General features: G+C 31.2%; 3 protein-coding genes across 3 annotated transcripts; 2 read left to right on the forward strand and 1 right to left on the reverse strand.

The window, feature by feature from the left end:
* The first annotated feature begins 446 nt into the window (after positions 1-446).
* On the forward strand, positions 447-4,561 carry RpS3A (ribosomal protein S3A). The gene is made up of 7 exons (XM_085205210.1): positions 447-606; positions 926-1,022; positions 1,614-1,699; positions 1,987-2,082; positions 2,687-2,834; positions 3,964-4,125; positions 4,399-4,561. The coding sequence occupies exons 1-7, from the start codon at positions 545-547 to the stop codon at positions 4,540-4,542; spliced, it is 795 nt and encodes a 264-aa protein (XP_085061336.1). The 5' UTR covers positions 447-544; the 3' UTR covers positions 4,543-4,561.
* An 835-nt stretch (positions 4,562-5,396) lies between these two features.
* ifc (delta4-sphingolipid-FADS-like protein ifc) lies at positions 5,397-25,523 on the forward strand. Its single transcript, XM_085205209.1, has 7 exons — positions 5,397-5,654; positions 12,254-12,430; positions 13,350-13,489; positions 13,644-13,857; positions 14,230-14,295; positions 14,731-14,876; positions 24,020-25,523. Exons 1-7 carry the CDS (start codon positions 5,573-5,575, stop codon positions 24,158-24,160), a joined length of 966 nt encoding a protein of 321 aa, XP_085061335.1. The 5' UTR covers positions 5,397-5,572; the 3' UTR covers positions 24,161-25,523.
* Positions 22,026-23,600, reverse strand: LOC146528069 (uncharacterized). Its single transcript, XM_085205208.1, has one exon. It carries the CDS (start codon positions 23,188-23,190, stop codon positions 22,162-22,164), a length of 1,029 nt encoding a protein of 342 aa, XP_085061334.1. The 5' UTR covers positions 23,191-23,600; the 3' UTR covers positions 22,026-22,161.
* Positions 25,524-25,827: the final 304 nt, after the last annotated feature.

The raw sequence follows: 25,827 nt of genomic DNA on the forward strand, positions 1-25,827 counted from the left end.
TTAATCTATTTATTCTGGTAATTAATTAATTGATATCCTAAGGTTCCCTCTGCTTACCCTGCTGTGTGCGGCACTCAGTGTGAAGCTAATTTTACTAATAGCGGATGATTTAAGAAAATCTTTTTTTTTTTGTAAATATTGAGCAGCTTTTTTAACGCACTATTTTCCTTAACTTTATTGCAATATGCTTTTATAGATATGTTTCATAGCTCTGGATAAGTTTCCCATGATTTAATAAATAGAGTAGTAATATCAACATTATTTTCGCTATTAATTTTCCTAATTAAGTATAAATATTGCAAAACAATAAGATAAACCAAACACATTTAATAATGTTCATAAAAAAATATGAATACAGTATCCTCGTCAATTCCACAGAAACAGAATTAAATATTGCAAAAACACATTTTATATTTAGCCATAATCATTTGTCAATTTATTTTTAATCTACATTCCCCCATCCCACCCATAAACAACTGTCCAATAAACGTCAGACGCTACGTCCATAAACAAAACTTAGTCTTTCTCAAGTTTGATATTGAACATGGCGGTTGGTAAAAATAAAGGCCTTTCGAAAGGCGGCAAGAAGGGAGTTAAGAAGAAGATGTAAGTCGGAATATACTTCGCAGCCTACATTTAAACTATTACTCTTTAATATAATTGTATTTTTAAAACAATTTAAATTGTGATGGCCAAAATATTTGTGGATAAAAGTTGATTGTCTCGTGTCAGTTAAATAATTTAATGTGTGTTACTATTATACCGGTCTATTTATCTATTAAATTAAATACATGGGCTTTTAAGTTATCTTTTTGCTAAATATAACAAATGATAATAGTTTATATAAAATAACTGCAATATTTAGAATATCTACCTATCTGTAAGTAATTTAAGGTTATATTCTAAACTTAAATTTTAATTTCAGTGTAGATCCCTTCACAAGGAAAGACTGGTACGATGTTAAGGCACCGTCTATGTTCACTAAGAGGCAGGTGGGAACCACGCTCGTCAACCGTACTCAGGTTAGTTATTATTTTAATTAAAATGTTTTTGCAAAACTTAGGTTGGGCAAACTATGTGATTCCATGATATCTGCATAATTTTTAATTAATAACTGAATACTTTCGTTAATAAAAAAGTATTAACAGTAATTCTAGAAAAAATAACTATAAAATGAATCTCTTCTGTACACAGACAGAACATGGTAAAGTATATTACTTAACAATTTCACTATATATAAAAATGTAGAGTGGAAAACAAATTACTGCAATTTTTTTTCGCTAATTCTTTTAGTAAAAATTAACCTTAAAATACAGAATGTTAACCTTGTTATAATCACCATGGCACATGGCTTATAACACATAGCATTATTATTTGGAGTTAGATCAAGGAATATATATATATATATATAATTATACTTCCTTAATTATACTTGTAAATAAATAAATATGTAGATAAGATACTATATGATGATCCACCTAGCTCGCAATGACACAGAACTGATGAAAACATTTGTTCCCTTTTGATTTTACTGCTGAACATATCTAATTATATTGTTTAAATTATTTTTTTAATTAAAGAGATATACTTAATATAATATTTTTTGGTTTTAGGGAACCAAAATTGCTTCTGAAGGTCTGAAAGGCCGTGTGTTTGAGGTTTCTTTGGCTGATCTCCAAGCTGATACTGATGCTGAGAGGTGAGTTAGTAGCTTTTTTATTATATACATTTTTGCTTATTGCCATTATATCAAAAAAACACAAAGTAAAAATAAATTAAAGTAAAAATATCTTTATCTGAAGCTATTATTGTTACTTTTGTACTATGTTAATTATTTTATTGTTTACTATCTTAAAGATACCTTATATGAAGAAAAAGCTTTAACTAAGTAAGGCCACCTGCTTAACTCTCTTTTGAACATTTACACTAACAATTTTAATAAGGACATTTAATTCTATAATAATTTGATTTTTTATTATTTATCAGGTCTTTCCGTAAGTTCCGCTTGATTGCTGAAGATGTTCAGGGACGCAATGTGCTCTGCAACTTCCACGGTATGGACCTCACAACTGATAAACTCAGGTATATAAAAATTATTTTGTGTAAGCATAAATTGTAGAAAATAGACGATATATTATTTATATCATTATAGTGCAGCCCAGCTATATAACATTGTATATCGCTGTTATATCGTTTCAAGCTGCACATAGTGCTGCTGCCACAGGATGCAGTGCCTTTATAGCCATCTATCTATATAGGCCCTTCTTGTCGTTGCTACAAATTTTATATTAACATTGTTGAGTGTGTGTTGGTTTGGCATAGTATCATGCCATCGTGGCATAGTATTTGAATGTGAAAGCGACAGTTTTGGGTTTGATTCTCAGGGCAATTAATCATTTAATATTTTCATTTCCTCATTATGGTAGATGAATGGTGACTGTATGGTTGAGTTGCAACACTCAACACGCAATAGCCGATAATTCGGCGGGAACGGATTATGCGACGGTGTCTTAACACTATTCCCTCTGCCTATCATGCTTTGTGTGAAACAGTGTGAAGTTAAAGATAAAATAAAGAAGAATGCTGTTTGTTTAATTACTTAGATAGAATTCCAAAATATTCCAAGTTCAAATCGTAATTTTAAAATGTCCAATTTTTTTTATTTGAAAACCTATTTCTTCCATAGATGGATGGTCAAGAAATGGCAAACACTGGTTGAAGCCAACATTGATGTCAAGACCACAGATGGTTACCTCCTGAGGGTTTTCTGCATTGGTTTCACCAACAAAGACTCGTTGAGTCAGCGCAAGACATGCTATGCTCAACATACTCAGGTTTGTTTAGCCTTCTTTACTAGATCTTTTAAATGTGTGAATGATAATAAAGATATTGTGATTTTTTTTATAATCTATGCAGTCCAGCTATACAAAGTTGGTCTATCGTCTTTGTATCGTTTCAAACTGCAGAAATTAAATGCTTCCATACAATAATATGCCTTCATATGTATAATATTAAGGTATTTTGTGTCGTTGCTACAATTTTTTTTTACTTTAAACTCTCAGAGTGATAGAGATTTCAGAGGATTTTGTTAAATTAATATAATTTAAATATATCTTTTTTTTGTCTGGTTATGCTGCCAAAGTATAGTATTATTGAGATTTTCCACTTAGGAGTGCTTATATACACATATATCATTATCATTTCTCTGAGCTTTTAGGTCAATAGGCAAAATTGATATATTTAAAATTATAGCAAGAAAGAGAATAATTTGTATATAAAAACGTATAATAATATCCAAAAACATATATTAAACATTTTTCAAAAATCTGTCCCTCTGAGGTCTTTGAGTGCTTGGATGATTATAACCAAGTGTTTTTTTTTTCTATTAGTATTTTTATTCTTAAATGTAGAATAACACTACATGTTGTAAATAATACTCATCTATGTCAATAATCCTGGATATTATGCAATATGATTGAATTTACTTCTCCTGCCTAACAGTTAAAAACATTAAAAATAGGGCAGCACATGTAATTCTGTTTTGAATTTTATATCTAACTAGCGGACCCGGACGCGGCTACGCCTGCTTGAAATATAAGAATATAATTTCTATAGAAATATAATTTCAATCTAGATGAAATGCTAAAAGTGACTATTATATTTATTTTCATAAGGATGAATATCAAAATGACGCGGTAACGAACGCGGTCGCGTAGCGACGACGGTTGTTATTAACATGGCAGAATAAATTGCCTTTCAAATTAGAAAGTATTTTAATTTATTAGTATATATGTGTAATGTAATGTTATATATCCTATAGCACTTCTGAAGAACGCAGCTTTCATACAAAACAAAAACAAAGTAAATCGATCGAGTAGATCCAGAGATCTTAGCGTTCAAACAAACAAACAAACAAACTCTTCCGCTTTATTATATTAGTATAGATGAAAAACTAATTTACAGGTACGCGCCATCAGAAAGAAGATGTGCGAGATAATTACCCGTGATGTGGCCAACTCTGAACTGAGGGAGGTTGTCAACAAGCTGATACCAGACTCCATTGCCAAGGATATCGAGAAGGCTTGCCACAGCATCTACCCATTGAGAGATGTGTGCATTAGGAAGGTAAATAAATTTGAATAATGTTATTGGTTTCTTCTATGTGCAATAAGTAATAAGAAATATATTATATAATTGTTACCAATATGGCAGAAGTAAAGCCCAAGAACTAAATTTACATCTTACCTAAATGATGACACACCTAGCTCGCAATGATACATTACATGATGAAAACTCATGTTCCCTTTTGATTTAACCTCTGAACTTGTTTACCCTATAAACAAATAACTTTCTTATCATTTCACTAGTGAACTATAGGGATGTTTCCTTTTTTTATAGGTAAAAGTACTGAAAAGACCCAGGTTCGAGATTTCCAAGTTGATGGAGCTTCATGGTGAAGGCGGTGGCGGCAAGCGTGGCGAAGTGGGAGACAAGTCTGAGCGTCCCGAGGGTTACGAACCGCCCGTGCAGGAGAGCGTTTGAATATATTATTGAATACTGAGTGGCTTTGTTTTATTTTTTGGGCTTTTGGAAGAAATTTTATCGACTCCTTTTTTATTTTTCGACTTAGTTGTGGGATGAAAGTATAAAAAATATATTTTTCATTGGCAACATACAGCTAGTGGTTTAGGAGTTAGTGTTTTATAGATAAAAATAATAAAAATAGCAAAATCTATTGAAATAAAGCAAAAATAATAAATATTACAATAGAATAGTTATAAATCCAATCAACCCCTGTATAAGTGACTGGAAAACATTTATTAAAACCGTAATAGAAATAAAGTTGGGCCAAGGACACCCTGCGGCACCCCGTATCTCACGTCGCATTCATCGCTTTAGTACCCGTCAATTTTTACTTTTTGGCTCCTATTTTGGACGTAGCTAGTAAAAAGTGCTAGTGAAAGTGTTATACCGATACTTTCTAACTATGCTTACAAGAATGGGGACGGATACCCCGGATGCTTATAAGAAGGATAGCCAAGCCTTTTTTACCTTTATCTATTTCTCCAATAATTAAAGACGTAAGGCTAAAAGTTCAAGTCCAAGATGGAATCTTGGGACTTGAACTTCGTTTTTATAAACGGGCGGAATAATATAAATACTATAAAAGAACAACTAGATTTAGTGTCATTTTATCCGAGATTGTTATAGATGTGCATTATGAAAAAACTTAGTTTAGCATCCGAAAGCTGAATGAAGCTAAAAATTCCACATTTTATATAAAATCGATTAAAAATCTTAACAATACGCGATCTCGACCAAAAGTAAATGTGTTCTGTGATCTCGACTGTCAATGTCAAATATCTAATGTGATATTGTAATCGTGACATCATTGCCATCTGCCGGCTAGACGTTATATTAAACTAATAAAATTAATCGCTTCTACAAATTTGTACCGATCGGCCGTGTTTTTTATTTAACCCACGAAAAAGGGCGTACGCTTTCTTTTTCTTACCAAATAATCGTAGAACAGTGAATAAATATATAAATGTGAAGGAAAGTTGTGTTAAAAATGGGTGCTAAAGTATCCAGAACTGATTTCGAGTGGGTCCACACAGAGGAACCTCATGCGAGTCGCCGAAAAATCATCCTAGGTATTTAAATGGCCTTACGTCATATATTATTATATATAAATAATTAATAAGGTAGTGTTTTGATAAACTTATATGATTTAGTTACTTATGGTTGTATGAAAAATTAATGCATCATTACTTCTTATTAAAATATTTTCTTCTTAGCTTCCTGCTATGTTACATATTTCATTTATTATGAATTTACTTAAAATAACTACTCTATATTAATTATTTACTCGATTTGCAATGTAAAAACGTTTAATTTCGTCGATCAACACAATGTTACGAAAATTGGACAAGACGTGGAAAATAGTGTCTTAACACTAGGTTCTCTCTGCCCAACTTGCTATATGCAAGAAAAACGTGAAACTGCGATATGATTGAAATATTGTTATCATAATCACTCGTATTGTTTATACTTTTCTAAATTCCTATTTGATAAAATATTTTAAATTATTACTTTATAATTATTATACAATATAAAACAATAGCGTAAATTGTATCATGTTTTCATTTAGTTTGCATCCCAAAAATACTAAAACATTATTAAAGAAATGTCAATTTATCCCAAAATATAATTATTTTTTACATATAATAAATAATTTGGCTATAATAACATTTAAAAAAAGTGGTAAAATAACTTTATATTTTGCAAAAATAAAAAAAAAATCTGTAGAATATCTTGTATCTATACAATAAGAATGAATCACATTAAGGAATATACTGCATTGAAAATTGACTAGAATATTATAATTTATCGTAACAACAGTATGAAGGTTATATTTAAATCATTATAACATATATGCCATAACTATGTTCAAACATATTTTTTATGAACCTTATACTAATACTATTATTTTTTTCTTCAAATTTCTTTATTAATGAAAATTTGTGGAAAGTGGAAATTGCATGTGTTGGGAGACTCTGCAGAATTTGTGAAACATTTTTGTTTCAACGTCACGCTTTCCCTTGTTACCTAAGCAAGAAAATGAAATTATTAAATAATTAATTATAGCTGCACCCCACAGCTGTCACAATAACTGCGCAACAAAAGTTTCACGCAACCATTTGATTGCTCATAATCTTGACAAAACTTTATTAGTATTTTAATAAGAAATAAGAATTCTAACTACCAAAGCAATAAAATATTTCTTCTAGGCAAAGATAAAACTCTGTGTTCCTGTGATTTTGGTGGTTTTTTTGTAGTTAAATTCATCAGGCAGTTAACAAAAAGGTCATCTTAAAATACACTTTATGTTTTTACTTGAGCTAACTTGATAGGTGTCATTGAAAAGAAGATTTATCATTGTAAAATTTTTCAAGCATTGTCTCGAACATTTGTCATGACATTTGATTTGATATCGCCTAAGGCTTCGATAAGCAAACAATACAAAAAAACATAACTCTTAGTTGCTAAGGTCAGAGTATTCAACCAAACAAACTAATTAGGTTTATAATATTAATAAGTATAGGATCTTATTAATATTATAAAGTCACTTTTAAACTTTAAAGTAATACTATTGTTGATAATAAATAGATATCTAATATATATATTTTTCAAGTTTAAACTTTTTATGTAAGCAACACCAAGTATTGTTAAAAAAAATAAGAAACTGATTTTTATAACAGTATTATCTAAGTACCAACATCATTCAGGCGTAAAACCTTTACACAAAGTTTGCATTGCCAGATAAGTTTATTAGCAATGTTAGTGGCAGACAATTTTAATCTGTATTTCTTTTATGCAAATTACATTTTTGTATGTTTATAATTTTCTTTTTAGTTTACCTTTATTTTTAAACAGTAGTAAACTTGTAAATTATCAAATAAATTTGTGACTTATATAGATCTAATAAGAGTTATTTTTAAATAAGTTAATTTTGTTGTACAATTGTAAAGAAAATAGTTAAATGGCAATAAATAACTGAATTGTATTGTAAATGTAGTTGAAATGCCTTGATATAATGACTACTGTGTCATTCCTATTTTTTAGAACATCTAAGTACTCAGTCTGTTTAGATATAGAGCACAGCTATTGAATTGGATAGAGAGACGTGAAAGGATGTATGCGGCATCTTTACCAGATTGTATCTTAGAAATAAAAAAGCGAATTCTCCAAAAAACGGGACATGAAAAAAATATTTTTCTTTCCCAAAAAACTCCTAGAACCTGGGGACCTAGTAAAACGACATTACGTTCCCTATTCAGATACTCCTGTTCCACATTTTCCGCCGAATTCTTGAGGTATTGTATGTTCAATGGCGAAACTCAACGCCGCCGCGTGGTTATGGTAATATAATAGGAAAAAAAAATCTTGTGAGAGCATTTTATCACGAGTGTACTGTGCTAACTCTAACTAATTGGGACAATTAACTTATTAACAACTCTAGTTGAAGCTGTATGTCTATACATCTTTTAATATTAGACTTGCTTGCTATATTCGTTAGTTGTGGGTTCAAATACTGATTGAAATATATATTTTCGTCTTTTGGTTTAAATAAAATAAGTTTTTTTTGTTTTTACCCTGGGGACCAAATCAACATATAAAACCAACGTAAAATGGAGGACTGAGTGTCAGGCAATATTCATATCAAACTGAACTGTTTTTCCGCATATATTAACATGTTTTACTTTTAAGGAAAGGTGCAATTACGTCATTTTTCCACCAAGTACATCTCATTATAAGATTGTTTCGTTAGTCTCATTTATGTAAAGACGTTGAAAATTAACACATTAGTTCAAAATAAGAGGAATTAGCAGCTTTATTGAGGAGCGATCGTGAGAAAACCATATTGTAGCTTACATTATACAAGAATTTGTATAAATTGATTCTATTTTATATATATTTATTTACTCATTAATAAAATAAACATTATAAGATGTTACTATAGTTACTGTTTGTTTAAATTCACTAGGTTAATAAATACAAAAGTTATATAATTATAAAAAATATTATATTTCATAAAATTGTTTATAACAACTGTTTTATTCAATTGGTTGGAACTCTCTTTTTTCTGTTTTAAGAAGTATATTAAATCATGTGAATAATATATTAGAAAACTAAAGTAATGCTGATTAGTAAATTAACAATTATGTGGTTCCAGCGGTTAAATTCCTATTTGATAAAATATTTTAAATTATTACTTTATAATTATTATACAATATAAAACAATAGCGTAAATTGTATCATGTTTTCATTTAGTTTGCATCCCAAAAATACTAAAACATTATTAAAGAAATGTCAATTTATCCCAAAATATAATTATTTTTTACATATAATAAATAATTTGGCTATAATAACATTTAAAAAAAGTGGTAAAATAACTTTATATTTTGCAAAAATAAAAAAAAAATCTGTAGAATATCTTGTATCTATACAATAAGAATGAATCACATTAAGGAATATACTGCATTGAAAATTGACTAGAATATTATAATTTATCGTAACAACAGTATGAAGGTTATATTTAAATCATTATAACATATATGCCATAACTATGTTCAAACATATTTTTTATGAACCTTATACTAATACTATTATTTTTTTCTTCAAATTTCTTTATTAATGAAAATTTGTGGAAAGTGGAAATTGCATGTGTTGGGAGACTCTGCAGAATTTGTGAAACATTTTTGTTTCAACGTCACGCTTTCCCTTGTTACCTAAGCAAGAAAATGAAATTATTAAATAATTAATTATAGCTGCACCCCACAGCTGTCACAATAACTGCGCAACAAAAGTTTCACGCAACCATTTGATTGCTCATAATCTTGACAAAACTTTATTAGTATTTTAATAAGAAATAAGAATTCTAACTACCAAAGCAATAAAATATTTCTTCTAGGCAAAGATAAAACTCTGTGTTCCTGTGATTTTGGTGGTTTTTTTGTAGTTAAATTCATCAGGCAGTTAACAAAAAGGTCATCTTAAAATACACTTTATGTTTTTACTTGAGCTAACTTGATAGGTGTCATTGAAAAGAAGATTTATCATTGTAAAATTTTTCAAGCATTGTCTCGAACATTTGTCATGACATTTGATTTGATATCGCCTAAGGCTTCGATAAGCAAACAATACAAAAAAACATAACTCTTAGTTGCTAAGGTCAGAGTATTCAACCAAACAAACTAATTAGGTTTATAATATTAATAAGTATAGGATCTTATTAATATTATAAAGTCACTTTTAAACTTTAAAGTAATACTATTGTTGATAATAAATAGATATCTAATATATATATTTTTCAAGTTTAAACTTTTTATGTAAAAAAAATAAGAAACTGATTTTTATAACAGTATTATCTAAGTACCAACATCATTCAGGCGTAAAACCTTTACACAAAGTTTGCATTGCCAGATAAGTTTATTAGCAATGTTAGTGGCAGACAATTTTAATCTGTATTTCTTTTATGCAAATTACATTTTTGTATGTTTATAATTTTCTTTTTAGTTTACCTTTATTTTTAAACAGTAGTAAACTTGTAAATTATCAAATAAATTTGTGACTTATATAGATCTAATAAGAGTTATTTTTAAATAAGTTAATTTTGTTGTACAATTGTAAAGAAAATAGTTAAATGGCAATAAATAACTGAATTGTATTGTAAATGTAGTTGAAATGCCTTGATATAATGACTACTGTGTCATTCCTATTTTTTAGAACATCTAAGTACTCAGTCTGTTTAGATATAGAGCACAGCTATTGAATTGGATAGAGAGCGGGCGAAGCCGCGAGCGCGTCACTAGTAAATAATATATTTACATTTTTCATGAATTGAAATCACCGGAAGTCTTAAATGATTTACACACAGATAAGGATACCTACTTGTGCAAAGGCCGTTGTGTGTACACTCACGTTTTTGATATCCTATCATAAAAATATTATATACATCGATAGTAAGAAGATAATGTGGTATTAAACATTCAAACGGATTTAAAGTGGAAATTTTACTTCATTTTTTGAGCTTCACGCCCACATGTAGCAGAATAGGTACAGGGAACCTTAAAATGTTTCCTTAAATGAAAATACTTCTTACATCATACCCAAGAATTAAAATTTTTTCTTTCATCCTAGAGGGAATAGAACCCACAAGCGTCGTGCTTATAGTCAGATGCTGTGCCTGTGCATATTGTATCCCGCACGTAGGCTGAGGGTAACAGGGAACCTAGTCACTTATTAATCCACTTTGCGTCGAATTCTACATTGCGTGATACGTGGTGGAACTTAACACCGCGCTCTTATAGTATTAATATAATACCTTAGAGCTCATTGATAAGAACAGGTAATAAGATAATGTTGTATTAAACTATTAATCATACGAACGGATTTCGATTGGAAATTTTACATACTTTTGAGTCTATAAAATAATCTAGCCTATAATAATTAATTTATTACGCTATATCAGATAAGAATCAGTAATGTTTTATTTTAATTTTCACGCTCTGAATTACTTGCTTTACAACATAAGTTAATGAATAATCACTCAGGTTTTCCACTTCCGTATTTGTTAAGATTTTTTAAACTTCACGCGTTATCTCTAGCTGAGTAGCCGGAAAGAAGGGACTAACAAATGCTACAGTCTCTTTTTAGCTTCACTCTGTATACTGCACATAGCAAGGTAAACATAGGGAACATAGTGTTAAAACTCTGCGTCTCCCATTAGAATTTGTACTCCCTCAAGAATTCGGCAGAAAGTTGGGAACGGGTCTTAAACGGAAACGGAGTATCTTGACAAAAGGTTCCCAGATTCCCTCTGCCTACCCTGATATGTGTGATAGAGCGTTAAACTATTCTGTTCTATTTGTAGTTCCGTTCTCTACTTTGTTAAGATACAGAACAGTAAAATACTTATCGCAAATAGAGATGTAAGTGTCTTGGCACTGTCTCTCTGTTTACCATACCTACTTTGCTGTAAGAAGTGTGAAGGTTAAGAAAAATAAAGAATTGTCCCCAGTATTCGAGCACAAGTATTAACTGTGATGACCGAATCGTATTAGCCATCGTCCTCTATAGCGGTCAAAGCCATGAGACGTACATGGTCGATATGAAAAATGTTAATTCTTCGTAAATTTACTGCTTATTATTGATTAGCGGACCCGGACGCGGCTACGCCTGCTTGAAATATAAGAATATAATTTCTATAGAAATATAATTTCAATCTAGATGAAATGCTAAAAGTGACTATTATATTTATTTTCATAAGGATGAATATTAAAATGACGCGGTAACGAACGCGGTCGCGTAGCGACGACGGTTGTTATTAACATGGCAGAATAAATTGCATGTCAAATTAGAAAGTATTTTAATTTATTAGTATATATGTGTAATGTAATGTTATATAGCCTATATCACTTCTGAAGAATGCAGCTTTCATACAAAACAAAAACAAAGTAAATCGATCCAGTAGATCCAGAGATCTTAGCGTTCAAACAAACAAACAAACAAACTCTTCCGCTTTATTATATTAGTATAGATTAGTATAGATTTTATAATAAAACAATAATGTCCCAAAAGTTTTTGATACGAATATTCTAATTACACTCTCTATATATAATAATATATCTTTAATTTATAAATATTTTGAATTTATTTTATTAATAATAATTTATTTATTGTTTCACAGAAAAATATCCAGAAATCAAGAAGCTGTATGGTTTCGATCCAATGTTCAAATGGGTGGTGACGGGGATGGTGCTCGCCCAGTTCGCGGTCCTCCCGTTTGTGCAGAGCATGAGTTGGCCGGTCCTGCTGATCCTGGCGTACTGCTATGGTGGTGTTATAAATCATTCTCTTATGTTAGGTGAGTGGTCCTGAATATGTTTAGTAGATTCGAATATTTTAAGGCAAATGTTTTGGCAAAGAAATAACTAATTTCTTAATTGTAAAGAATAGATTTTCTGCGATATATTTATTGATTACAATTTTTCTAATTATTCCTTTATTCATAATGTAACTTTTTAATTCTAGAAAATGTTATAATTCTACTAGGAAGTACCTACCGTGCAGAATTTCATACAAAATGTGACAGAGATGAATATAAAAACTCGTATTATCTAAGTTAATTTGTCTGCTCCAAAGTTTTCTAAACTCCAAAGGAATATAGATCTAGATATTTCATGTTAAATTCAGTTTGTTACCACCGGGTTATATTAAAGAGGAACAACAAAGCGATCCTATAAAGGTTCCCTTTTTTCATATAGGGAACTCTAACAACTAAATAGGTTAATATTTTGACCATGGCCTGAGCTCTAATATGAGATTTCACCTGATTATATTCATACTGAAGAAGTCTACACCTATTAAACAATACAATGATAAAACAATGTAGACTTGCGAGTTGCGACTGATAAGAGATAACATGAAGTATTTATAATTTCCGTCGGCCGATTATGATGAATTGCCTTTTAATGGACACTTGTTATATGTCTGGGTGTGTGTAGTGGAAATCGAACCCGGGACTTGTTGACATAACTTTAATAACATTATTATTATGTGCATAAAAACATATTTTTGTAAAATATAATTAAAACGTAGAAGAATAAGTTATTAATGTGTGCAAAAATTCAGGTCATCGTGGTTCAGTGGGACAGTATCTGAATGTAAACGCGTCGTCATCGGTTCAATTTCCAGTTTATAGAATAAATTATTTTCACTTCCTCCGAGGTCCGTCCATCTTATTTTTCTCATTTAAGTCTAAATTAAAATATTGTTTGTTCCAGCGATTCACGAAATAGCCCATAACCTGGCGTTCGGCCACAATCGGCCGTTGCACAACAGGTTGTTTGGTTTCTTTGCTAATTTACCAATTGGCATACCGATATCTATTAGCTTTAGAAAGTATCACTTGGAACACCATAGAGTAAGTTTATTTTATTTTGTGCTTTGTGATTATTAAATGGGAAAGAAAGATTCATGGGGAACTTAGTATATCAACACTAGGTTCCCAGGTTTCCTCTGCTTAACCTACTATAGGCGGAATATAGTGCAAAGCTAAAGTAAATCTTTATTTTCAGCACCAAGGCGACGAAGTAATAGATGTCGATCTACCCACATTAGTCGAAGCGAAACTTTTTTGTACGACTGGTGGGAAGCTGCTGTGGATAATATTGCAGCCGTTTTTCTATTCTCTCCGACCTTTGGTGGTTAGACCCAAACCACCCACTCCCTTGGAGGCCATCAATCTCATTATACAATTGTTCTTTGACGCGATAGTTGTTAAAATTTTTGGTAAGTTTGTATATTTTATACTATCGAGGCCGATGTAGCGCAGAGGCGAGACGAGCGTGTACTGTAAATACAGCAGTTGTGGGTTCGGTTCCTATTCGGGGAAATGAAATATTTAATATTGTCATTTCCTCACTCTGGTAAGGCAAAGCGCAGCATTAGGTTGTGTGCATGAGCATGAGCTCACCTCAAACGCAGCCTCAAAAAATTGCGGAAAGTGGAAAAGCAAGTGTTGTAACACTAGGTTCCCAAGATCCCTTTGCTATGCGAGGTACAGCGAAATACTAAAAAAAAAAGATAAAAATAATAAACCTTACTTCTAATAATAAACCTTAATTCAATGTTTAATTAATAAATTTATTTTAATGTTTTCAGGCTGGAAAGTACTAGGCTACCTCTTAATAGGTTCTCTTTTGTCTATGGGGATACATCCTGTAGCAGGTAATATATTTTTTTCTCTCTTCTTCTTTATACTGTAAAGTTAATTGAACATATTAAATGTAGCAAGTTTATTATAATTTACGTTGCCTTTGTTTTGTTTTAAATAAATATATTAAGTGGGAATAGAAAGCACAATCATCACGCAAACAAAAAACTAAAGGAAAATTAAGATTATACGTATAGCTTATTAAGGCTATTATTGCACAATGTAACAGTATCTGTCTGTACACGGGATAATAGTGGATTCCACTTCCGCTTCCGTCACGTTGATTGTATTTAAATTATTTTCATTTACCTGCTCTGGTAGATAAAGTGTATCGTTAACTTCCACCACTCCAAACACAATATCTCTAAAATTCGAAGGAGAATGGAGTGTCTTAACATTATTTTCATTATGCCTAACTGCAATTTGTATATATAAAAATTTTGTTCCAGGTCATTTCATATCAGAACACTATATGTTCCGCAAGGGTTTCGAAACTTATTCTTACTACGGACCCCTAAATTGGATAACTTTTAATGTCGGCTATCACAACGAGCACCATGACTTCCCAGCTGTGCCTGGTAGCAGGTTACCTGAGGTAAGCATTTACCTATTTGAAGTTTGTCTAAAATTATCTTTTTTACCTAATCTGAAATTGTTAATTTTTATATAAATTAATTCAATTCTAAGCTACAAAAAAAGACCAATTATCTGATTTGAAAACAATAAAAAGAATAAGAAATCGAATGCCTAGAAAGATCTATAGATTGCTTAGTGATAAGCCACTACATTCCTCACTTTCCAAATATTAAGTATATTAGTAGTAGTCTAAAATTAATAAACGAAATATTAATATTTATACTTAAATTGGAAGTTAAGTTCCGCCACTCAAATGCAATTCCTCCAGAATTTGGCGGAAAGCAGAGAACGGAAGTGTCTTAATGGGAACGTAGGAGTATCTTAATATTAGGTTCCCATAACCACAACCTGTAGGACGTTTGTAACCCCGGCGCCACAACTGGCCTCTTTTTTAAATTCAAATCGTTGTAAAATATAAATTCAAGTATCCTTATCGATGTTAATAGAGATATAAATGACTGTCTATTGATAACGTGAAGTGTTGTAATATGTGTGATAAGAAGATTGACGTTAACTAGTACTGAGTGCTGACTTTGCCTGGATTTAAATAGGATTTTCTTTACAAACTATAAAATAAAGTTAAACTTTTGCCTCAGCAGTAGGGATGAGTTCGATATATCAAAACGTAACTTAAAACCGTTATGTTAAGGAAAACATAACGTATCGATACATGTTTTTAGAAAACCGTTTTTACAGAAACTTAAAACTCAACATAGCTGTGATCTGAACAAAAACGTAATAACGCAAAACTTCTGAAACGTCAAACGATTTTATATCGAAACTAACTTCCCCTCTTTCTAAGTAACTTATTCCGAACGGGCGTAAATGAGATAAGGCGAATATCTGATGAACTGATATTCGCTACCCCTCGGTCCATCCGTACATTCTTCACGGGTGTAAAAGAAATGAAGCGAATACCCGATAGCTAACTAACTAACAGATTCATGTTTTGGCGGTTTTCTTAGTTAGTTACTAGTTCTTCGTTGTGAAATCGAACTTCTAAATAAATGAATAAGGTTGAAATTTGGATTTAAAATTTGATTTTGTATTTTAACATTATTTCAATTTAATTACTAAATATTGTTTTTTTAACTTATGTTTATAGTTTATAAAGCATGTTTTATGTAATACTAATTAAATATATAATACTAATCTATATATATAAAAGGACTTGTCCTCACTGACTGAGGTAAGACGCGCGCACAGCCGTAACCGCTGATGGTAGAAACGTGAAATTTGGACAGATATTTACTTTCGTAATCTGGACATCCACTAAGAAGGGATTTTGAAAAATTTTAACCCTAAAGGGGTGAAATAAGGGTTCAAAGTTTGTATGAAATTTTTTTTTAAATCGGCACCGATATTGATAAAATTTGAAATTTACATTTTTAAAAGTATTTAAGTGAACACGTGTTTCATCGTTTTCTAGAATTCTTCCTCTAAGGGTGCAAATAAGGGGTTGAAAGTTTGTATGGAAAAATCTTAAAAACGCCACCGATTATTATAAAATTTTAAATTTGAACTCTTAAAAATATTTAATTGAACATGTGTTTCCTGGTTTTCCAGAATTCACCCCCTAAGGGTGCAAATAAGGGGTTGAAAGTTTGTATGGAAAAATCTTTAAATCGCCACCGATTTTTATAAAATTTGAAATTTAGACTCTCAAAAATATTTCATTGAACACATATTTCGTGGTTTATTAGAATTCACTCCTAAATAAGCGAGCGAAGCTGCGCGCGTCCGCTAGTTAAATATATTCATCATTATATTATAATTTTATACTTATGATTGTGCTTATTGACAAGTCGAAAAAAAAACGATATCTGAAAACCGTTTTTGATATCGATACGAAAACCATATATCGGTTTCATAACCGTTAACGGAAAAAAACGATAACGCCCATCTCTACTCAGCAGCATTTCTTTTCTTATAAAAAAAATATTTTTAATTTAATATACAAATTTTATTTATATTTAATTTTTTTTTTAATTAAAAATTTCTATTAAAATATTTAACCTAGCTATCCGTCCGTACCCCAGAAACACTTGATTCCAAATGTATTACGACTAAACAATTGAAATTTAATTAATATTAGATTTTTTTTAAATATATTTTGTAATTATTCACATAGTACCAACTATCAAGTATGATTCATTTCAAGATTTTTGATAAAAGTACAAGTGGCGCGTTCATTATCGGAAAAACGTAACAGGTGTTACACATGTCGATAAAGTGCTATTCAAGTACTCGTAGATAAAAACAAACATGCACACAAAAATATTATTGTTTTTTATCATATCCCGCATACAGCAGGGCAGAGGGAACCTAGTGGTAAGACACTTCCGTTCCTTACTTTCCACCGAATTCTGGAGGCATTGCGTGTTAAGTGGCGGAAGCGCCGAAGCTTTTTTTGCCTTGGTACCAGAGCGAGGGAATGATAATATTAATAAATAATATTTCATTCCCCCATTACTTTGTTTTTCTTTGAACTTTTACGTTTTTTTTTAGCGATTCAATTTTGTGATATTTTTTTTGTGCCATTGCCAAAACCGATACATTTTTCGTCCCAGTACCGTCTTTGGAGTCAACGGGACTTCCGAAGGAGAATTCGGACGATCCCGTTTAAAAAGGGACGTCTGGTCACATTCAGTATGACTAAGAATTTTGTTGATAAAAATGTTATAAATCCAAGTTTATATCTTTCATTCACTTGTCGATGAGATGTCAAGTCACGATGAGTAACAGAATGTGTTTTTTTTTTTTTTCATACAAAAAATCTCAGTAAAAAGTTTAAATATCTTATATTTAAACTTTTTAAGCCAGTCGTGGCTCAGGGGCACAGTGTGACTGTAAACGCGACTGGTAGTGGGTTCGATTCCGACTTACAACTTACAGGATTTTTCTTACTTTTTATTATTTATTTCCCGTCAGCACAATGCACAAAAGTCCACGACTCGTCGGCCATACCTTCTGTAGTTACATATATTTTTGAGTACGTGACAAAATCACTGTACCTATACAAATATTACGTCATTTTAACATGCAATACTTATATCATTTAAGTACAACTTGTGTTAAAATATTGCGATTTTCCTTAATTGTATATTTCTATATAACAATGAAATACTTACTTTTCAACAGTTTATAACTTAATTTAACATTACTGCGTCCATTTTAATTTTTTAATTTTGAAGTGACATTACATGTTGAAAGTGGAACTTAACGCCACATTTTGTCTTATAATAGCCAAGGAAGTAAAAATATGTAGGTACTTATTTAACGTTATGATTGAATTAACCTAATAAATACTATACAGCATAGGAACACCATCAGATGGTAAATGTAATAAAATGATTTGTATATATATTGCCGTACATAAAGTGCGGTGTTAAATTCCGCCAATATCTCGAATTGTGGCTAGGTTCTCTCTGTCCAAAATAAAATATACACAAAAAATATATTTACAAGGTTTCCATACGTTACGACAGTATCCTAAGGAATTTCCATGAGATAAGATAAAGATTATGAGATATTTATGAGATATACTCGGTTAGTCATACATACAGTAAAGCCTAGATTTATGTCGATAATCGTACACAGCGATGCGTTAACTTTCTTGATAAAGGGAAGGATTTATCAATGTATGAATGAAAATGCCTTTAAAATGGTGAGCTTATTTAAGAATTTGATTTTTTTTTTTCATTTAAAAACTTTCTGCTGAATTCTTTACGTGTTGAGTGGTGTCCACCACTAAATGCCGCGGTTTGCATATTTCAATCCCCTAGTGAGATTCGACTCTACAACCGTCGCGTTCGCAAGTCGTCTGCGCTACGACCGCCTCAAAAAATATATAGAATTAAAGTGATTTTAATAGTTAATTTATTTTATTTATTTATTTATTTTAAGTTGGGAAACAAACAGCATTTTACAGTACTTTTTAGTATAATACATATCCATATTCCAACTGCCAATAAAGTTTCCACTTATACATAAAACATGGAGTGAATATGTTGCTAATTAACAATTAAAAATTAAATTTACTGTCTAAAGAGAAAAAAAAAAAAAAACAAAGATTTTTACGAATGAAAGGTTAAGGTTTACATTAGGTTAGGATTTACAGAATTTTGAATTTTGTCAATGATCTTACATGAAAACTGCATCAAACTACTATGAAAAATGTCAATATCACTAAAGCAATTATTGTATGCCCTACAAGATCTTAGTATAAAACAATTTTGGGCATAATTGGTTTTTCGAGCAGAAATGTAAAAGGTGTCCCTAGATCTGGCACTAAAAGTTGGACATTTTATGTGAATATTACTTAGCAGATAATTGGAATCTATAAGATTGTGTAACAATTTATACAAAAAAATTTGATCTCTATATCCTCTTCGTTTTTTTAATGATAGTATATTTAGGTTATGAGAGTTATCTAATTTAAATTTGTAAAGTAATCGCCGTATAAATTTATTTTGGACACTTTCAATTGCAAATACATATTTATCATACTGTGGGTTCCAGACTGGCGAGGCATACTCTAAGTAAGGTCTAACATATGAATTATACAAAAGCTTAAATGTATGTATGTTCTTAAAATCACTCCCCTGTCTAAATATAAAACCGAGCATTTTATATGCTTTTCCTATAATATTCGCAATATGTTTGTCGAATAAAAGACCGGCGTCCAATAATACACCAAGGTCCTTAACAATGGAGACTCTTTTTATTTTCCTGTTGCGAATCAGATAATCAAATAGAATGGGAGATTTCTTTCTACAAAAACTAATTACACAACATTTGTCAAGATTTAGAGATAATTGATTAGACGCGCAGTATTTATCAAAATTGACTAGATCCTCCTGCAGTTTAGTGCAATCCTCTTGATCTCTTATAATTTTGAAAATTTTTGCATCATCGGCATAAAGAAGTATCTTAGAATGTTCAAAAGATTGTATAATATCATTGATAAAAATGTTAAAAAGAAGAGGTCCAAGATGGGAACCCTGTGGTACACCAGAAGTAATAGGCACAAAACTAGAAGTAAAGCCCCTCACAGCAACAGCTTGAGTTCTATCTCGGAGATAAGACTCAAGCCATCTTAGAAGATCACCATGTATACCAGCTTGTTTAATTTTGTCAATTAACAAAGAATGTGAAATTTTGTCGAATGCTTTCGAAAAGTCAGTATAGATAACATCGACTTGATACCCACTATTCATAGCGTAGAGGACTTCAACTATAAACTCACAGAGGTTAGTTTCTGTGGAGCGTTTGTTTATAAAACCATGTTGTTGCGGGATTAGTTGAGGACGTATAAGAGGAAATAGATTATCGTAAATAATTTTTTCTAATAATTTGGGAATAACAGAAAGTTTTGATATTCCACGATAATTTTTAACATTTTGCTTATCACCACTTTTATAGACTGGGACAATAATAGACCTTTTCCAAATATGAGGCAAAGACCCCGATTGTAAAGATTTTGAAAACAATATGTGTAATGGAACAGAGATTTCAGAACTGCAACATTTTAAAAATATAGGATGTAATTTATCAGGCCCAGAACCTTTAGAAAGGTCAAGTTTCAAAAGATACTTTTTTATGATCTCACGAGTAATACTGACATTATTTATAGAAAGATTATTCTCCGAAGCACAATTAGTTTCCCCAACTACAATTCTTGTATTAACTTCAAACACAGATTGGAAGTAAGAGTTGAAAGTGTTGGCAATAGCCTGGCCATCAGAGGAGATTTGATCGTTAAAAACCATGCTGTCAGGAATACAATCATTCACTCGTTTTGACTTGACAAAGGACCAAAATTGTTTTGAACTGTAACGAATATTGCTTTCAGCTTTATCAATAAACCGAACATAGCATTCCAACTCCATATGTTTTGTCTCATGCCGTAGATCAGAAAATATTTTATAGTCACTACTTCTGCCGTAAATCTTCCATTTCCTATGCAATTTAAGTTTTTTATTTACTAGTTTTATTAAACGTCTAGAGTACCAAGCTGGAAATTTGTTATTGCTGTATACAGTTTTAGTTGGAACTAATTTGTCAACAACATTATTTATTAAAAGGTAAAATCTATCAACTGCGTCCGAGACATTGTGAGAAGAGAGTTGTTGGACCCAATTAATTTTATTTAATTCAGAGTTAATGGCCTCATAGTCGGCATCATGGAAACGATGTACAATGCGTGGAGGCTCTCTCAATAATTTGTGAGGGACACCTTCCTCCACACTTATTAAAAGAGTTGGATGATGGCCATCTTCAGGTAGTGATAATGGGTCAGTCCTCGCAACAACACAAGCGGAATTGGATAAAATGAGATCCAATAGCCTATTATACTTATTAAAAATGGAATTGTATTGTCTCCATCCGGTGATTGACATGAATGCGAACAATTGTAAGATTAGGTTATTGTCAGAGGGATTCTGAATAGCGAGGTGCTCATCAGACTGTAACAACCACCTTGCTTCGCTAATATTGAAGTCACCTAATATAATAAAGTTATCGCTGCGGTTATTAAAATAAAGGTCCGACATGTGTTCAAAGAAAATCACTTCAGAGTCGCGTTGTTTCGGATTTTGGGGGAAATAACAGCAAAATAGGTGGAACTTTTTACGATATGAGCCTTGCCCAAGAATCAAACTAAGGCTCGTTATATCAGCATCAGGTAATTGAGGGGGCGCGCTGGGGTGTTGAATATCAATAAATGCGGCTCCTTGCCGGATAGCAATGAGAGTACCACCTCCTCTCTTTACTCCTAAGCGTGTGTAGTCCCGATCATTTCGGTATACAATATAACGGGGGTCAAAGAGTTCCTTATCACAAATTCCGTCTAACAGCCACGACTCCGTTAAACAGACTACGTCATAATTATTGTTTAGCAAGCTATGATAAAATTGTTCAGTTTTAGTACGAAGTCCCCTGACATTTTGATAGAATATATTAAGAGCCATAATAATGTGAAAAATAATTATATAAAAACAAAGGTATAATAATTATGTTTAAATTTGAATATAGCAATAAAAATAATAAAGGACATATCACATTAATTGACTGAGTATAATTGCAGTAAACCAACGAAACGCAAGAATAAAGATGAAAATAATTATAATAGCCCAAATAGAGACACCTTAACACTTCCATAAAGCAACAATTGTAAATAAAATAAAAACTAATTAACAAAATAACACAAACACAATAATCGTATATCAATATCACTATAGTTCTTACGAGATTTTTTTTAAACAGTCATTAGAAGAGATATGGATAACCGGAGAATTATGTGTTTTACGGACCATAACAGTACAATTTCGGACCCAGCAATACATGTACCCTTTCTCCTTACTTCTGCGCCTAGCATTATTCAGTAAAGCCTTATTATATGTAGATAGGTGGTCATTGACATATATGGGATTATTTATGCCGGTGAAGCCCACGTCAGACGCAAGTAGTCCCTTCAGCTTGCGTATTGATGAGAGAAAGTCGTCTTTTTTATAACGCGACTGCATTTTCAAAATAATTGGACGGGGTTTACCGTCAGTAGTATCATTCTTTACTGCTACTCTTGTTACAAAGTCCACATCCGTATCAACATTAATAGGAAAGCCGCTTTTAGATGCTAATGTTTTAACAATCTGGATTAAGTTTTCGCCTTTCTTATACGGCACTCCGTTAATTTGAATGTTAGAACGACGAACCCATTGGTCACTTCTAATGGAGTTTTCCGACAATTCTTTAATCTTTAGCTTCAAATCATCGACTTCGGTACAATAGTTATTTAATTTAGACAGTTGTAGGTCAAAATCGTTCATCTGCTCCGTTAGACAATTGACAGAGGACTCAATATGAGCAATTTTTGAAGACCAGGTATTAACAGCCTCAGAGAGATTTCGAAGTTCCTCAGTGACGGAACATTTAAATGATTCCACAATGGCATGAAGGTTATTGAAACGGTCATCAAAATAAGTGATAATTGATTTCAAACCACTATCTTGCAGTAACTGTAATTGAGGTTGAGTGGACTCCAAGGCGATACAGCTTGAACCTGCAGCGGACAATCCAGGACTAATATTAGTGCTGCCTTTCTTAGTAGGCTTACAGGCAGGACATTTCCATTTGGCCTTGTTCATAGGCAGCATTTTTTTAAAATCAATGTCTTTTAAACTGGCACAGGAGTAATGAAAAAATCCCAAACAGGCCGTGCATTTGATTGAGTCCTCAATCTTTAAAAAATCAGAACACAATTTACATTCCATAATGCAACGAATAGCACGTTTATTTGCTTTATAACTACGCGTACGCGTTTGTAGTAAACACCTTTCACTTGACCTTGAACTCGTTAACGAACGAACGTTAAAAATAGAATCTTCGATATGATAGTTTAATATATTCACATTTCTTCTATATATAATGAATATTACAGGCTACGCACTATAAATTGGATATAGTAAACAAATTCACTCCCGATAAATAACTTTTTCCACCGTTTAATAAATATAAGCGGCACGACTGAAAAATATTTCTTTCCTTAGATTAACATTAGAATTTGTTTGATGAATGGCCCTTCCTTAAAGTGCGTTTCATTGAGCTCCGCCACTCAACATGTAATGTTTCGAAAATTGCACATGAATCGTCGAGTGTAAAAGCGTAAAACAAGGAAAATAAGAAAAAAATATATATTTCCTCTCGTCCTCACGAGGGGACGAACTCACGACCATCATGCATTAAAAATATAAACAATAATTTTATTCTATTTAATTTGTACAATTGGTAATCCTTAGGTACTGCGGCTATTAGTCACGCCTCAAGTACTTTCCTTTTTATCACTTAATCTATTTCGTGGAAAACACTTAGTAGTTATTATAATCTATGTAATATTACAGGTATTATTTGTTTATTTTATAATGTACTTTTATGTATGATATATATATAATGTATTTATGTATCTGTGGATAACCAGTATCCGATTATCCAACAACAAACAAAAATACAAAGTATATATATATTATATATATATATATATATATATATATATATATATATATATATAATATAATATTTATTTATAATTAATACTTTTTCCAGGTGAAACGTATTGCATCTGAGTTCTACGACGATTTACCACAACATCATAGCTGGTCATCTGTTATTTACGATTTTATAATGGACCCCGATATAGGCCCTTACGCAAGAATCAAACGCAAACACTACGGCTTAGAAAGTTGAATATTGTATTGATAAATGTAAAATAATATTTAAATAATCTGTTTTTTGTTATTTTTTATAGTAAATAAAAATATATATTAAATATATTTTTTAATTAAAAAACGTGCTTTTATTTTTTTATGTTAGGCTGAATGACCTTAAGTCATTTGGTTTTATTTGTAATCTGTAATTTGAGTGGGAAATATTTTTTGACTCCAGTTGTAAATGTGAAAGTTGGTCTGTTTTTTTTATTAAATTACTAAAAATTTAGAAACGGGTAAGTCTTTTAGATATATTTTTAATAATTGTCACAAGAAATTTATTACTATATTATACTTTTAATATTATTATTTACGCCTATTTTAATTTTTGATTAATAAAATATTATAAAGTCAACAGTTCCTGAGCTTGTTTTCGCTATGTAATATAATTCGTATTTGTCTTAATCTTATTTATTTTTATAATTCTAGTGTAATCGTTATAAATAAGATTCTAATATGTAATATGAATGCATTTAACATGATATTCATAGAAATATTGTTATATTTGGATGTTTTTTTTTAATATATTACCTACATTAAAGTCTATAAGCTGTAATCGCAACGTTTGTCAAACTTTAATTTCAGACAGAAGAATCTATAGACGAGTCACTATTCGAATATGAATACCGCTTTTTGCTTACTTACAGGCTCACAGCAGGGTAGGAAAAATATTTTGAATACAAATATTTTATATATTACCATTATTTTTACTCCTAATGATTGAATCGTTCAAGAATGAATAAAATATTTTGAAAACATTCTTTCTATAATAATATTTGTAATAAATCAAAATATTTGGAAATGTTCTACTGTAAATGCGGTGGTGGCGGAAACTGCCTTAACACTAGGTTCCTTTTGTCTTTCTTGCTATCCGAGAAAAGAGCGAAGCTCATATTTTATGTAATTTGGCAGAATATAAACAGGTGCTTAATATATTACTATTATTTTCTCTTTTACTTATTTGATATTCTCTTTCTGCTTTTAATATGATATTATTTTTATTTATAAATAAGTATGTAATGTCCCTACTTTAATATTGAAAATGTAAAAAAATTCTGTGAATGATGTTGATTGCAGTTTCACGCAAAACCGACAGAAGAGATTTATACGACATTACAGTATAAAAACATAGGCTACAATTTATGTAAATATTTTGTATAATTTGGCTATATTATAAATCCAAACAATAAATTTAGACGGGCGAAGGTAGGGTGCGATCGTTGGTTTTCTATAAAATTAATGTTAACTTTTGTACGTGAAATTCACTAAGCAAGGTATTTACAGGTTGATATTATCTACTGTTAAAATGAATGTTATATGAAATAAAATTATATTTAAATATATATGTGTTTTTCATCTTTTCAATCTTCATATTATGTAGCCAGAGTGCTGACTGGACTAGTCAGTCGTGGCGCAGGGGAACATGCGTGCGACTGCGAACGCGACAGGTTGTGAGTTCGATCCCAACCGATATTTATTAAAATACTAGCGGCCTGCCTGCGGCTTAGCCTGTGTGAACTACGTTGTTATTAATTTCTGTCTTCATGAGTACCTACGTCCTATTAGTGAGGTCCATGCAAAATTTGAGACTCCTAGCATTTGTGCAAAAACAACCCCTTAGAAGTCGAATATTGCAAATTCCCGTCT

The sequence above is a fragment of the Heliconius melpomene genome, chromosome 20 (assembly GCF_056956725.1).
Source record: "Heliconius melpomene rosina isolate 202511_hmr_F chromosome 20, ASM5695672v1, whole genome shotgun sequence".
Lineage (NCBI taxonomy): Eukaryota > Metazoa > Arthropoda > Insecta > Lepidoptera > Nymphalidae > Heliconius > Heliconius melpomene.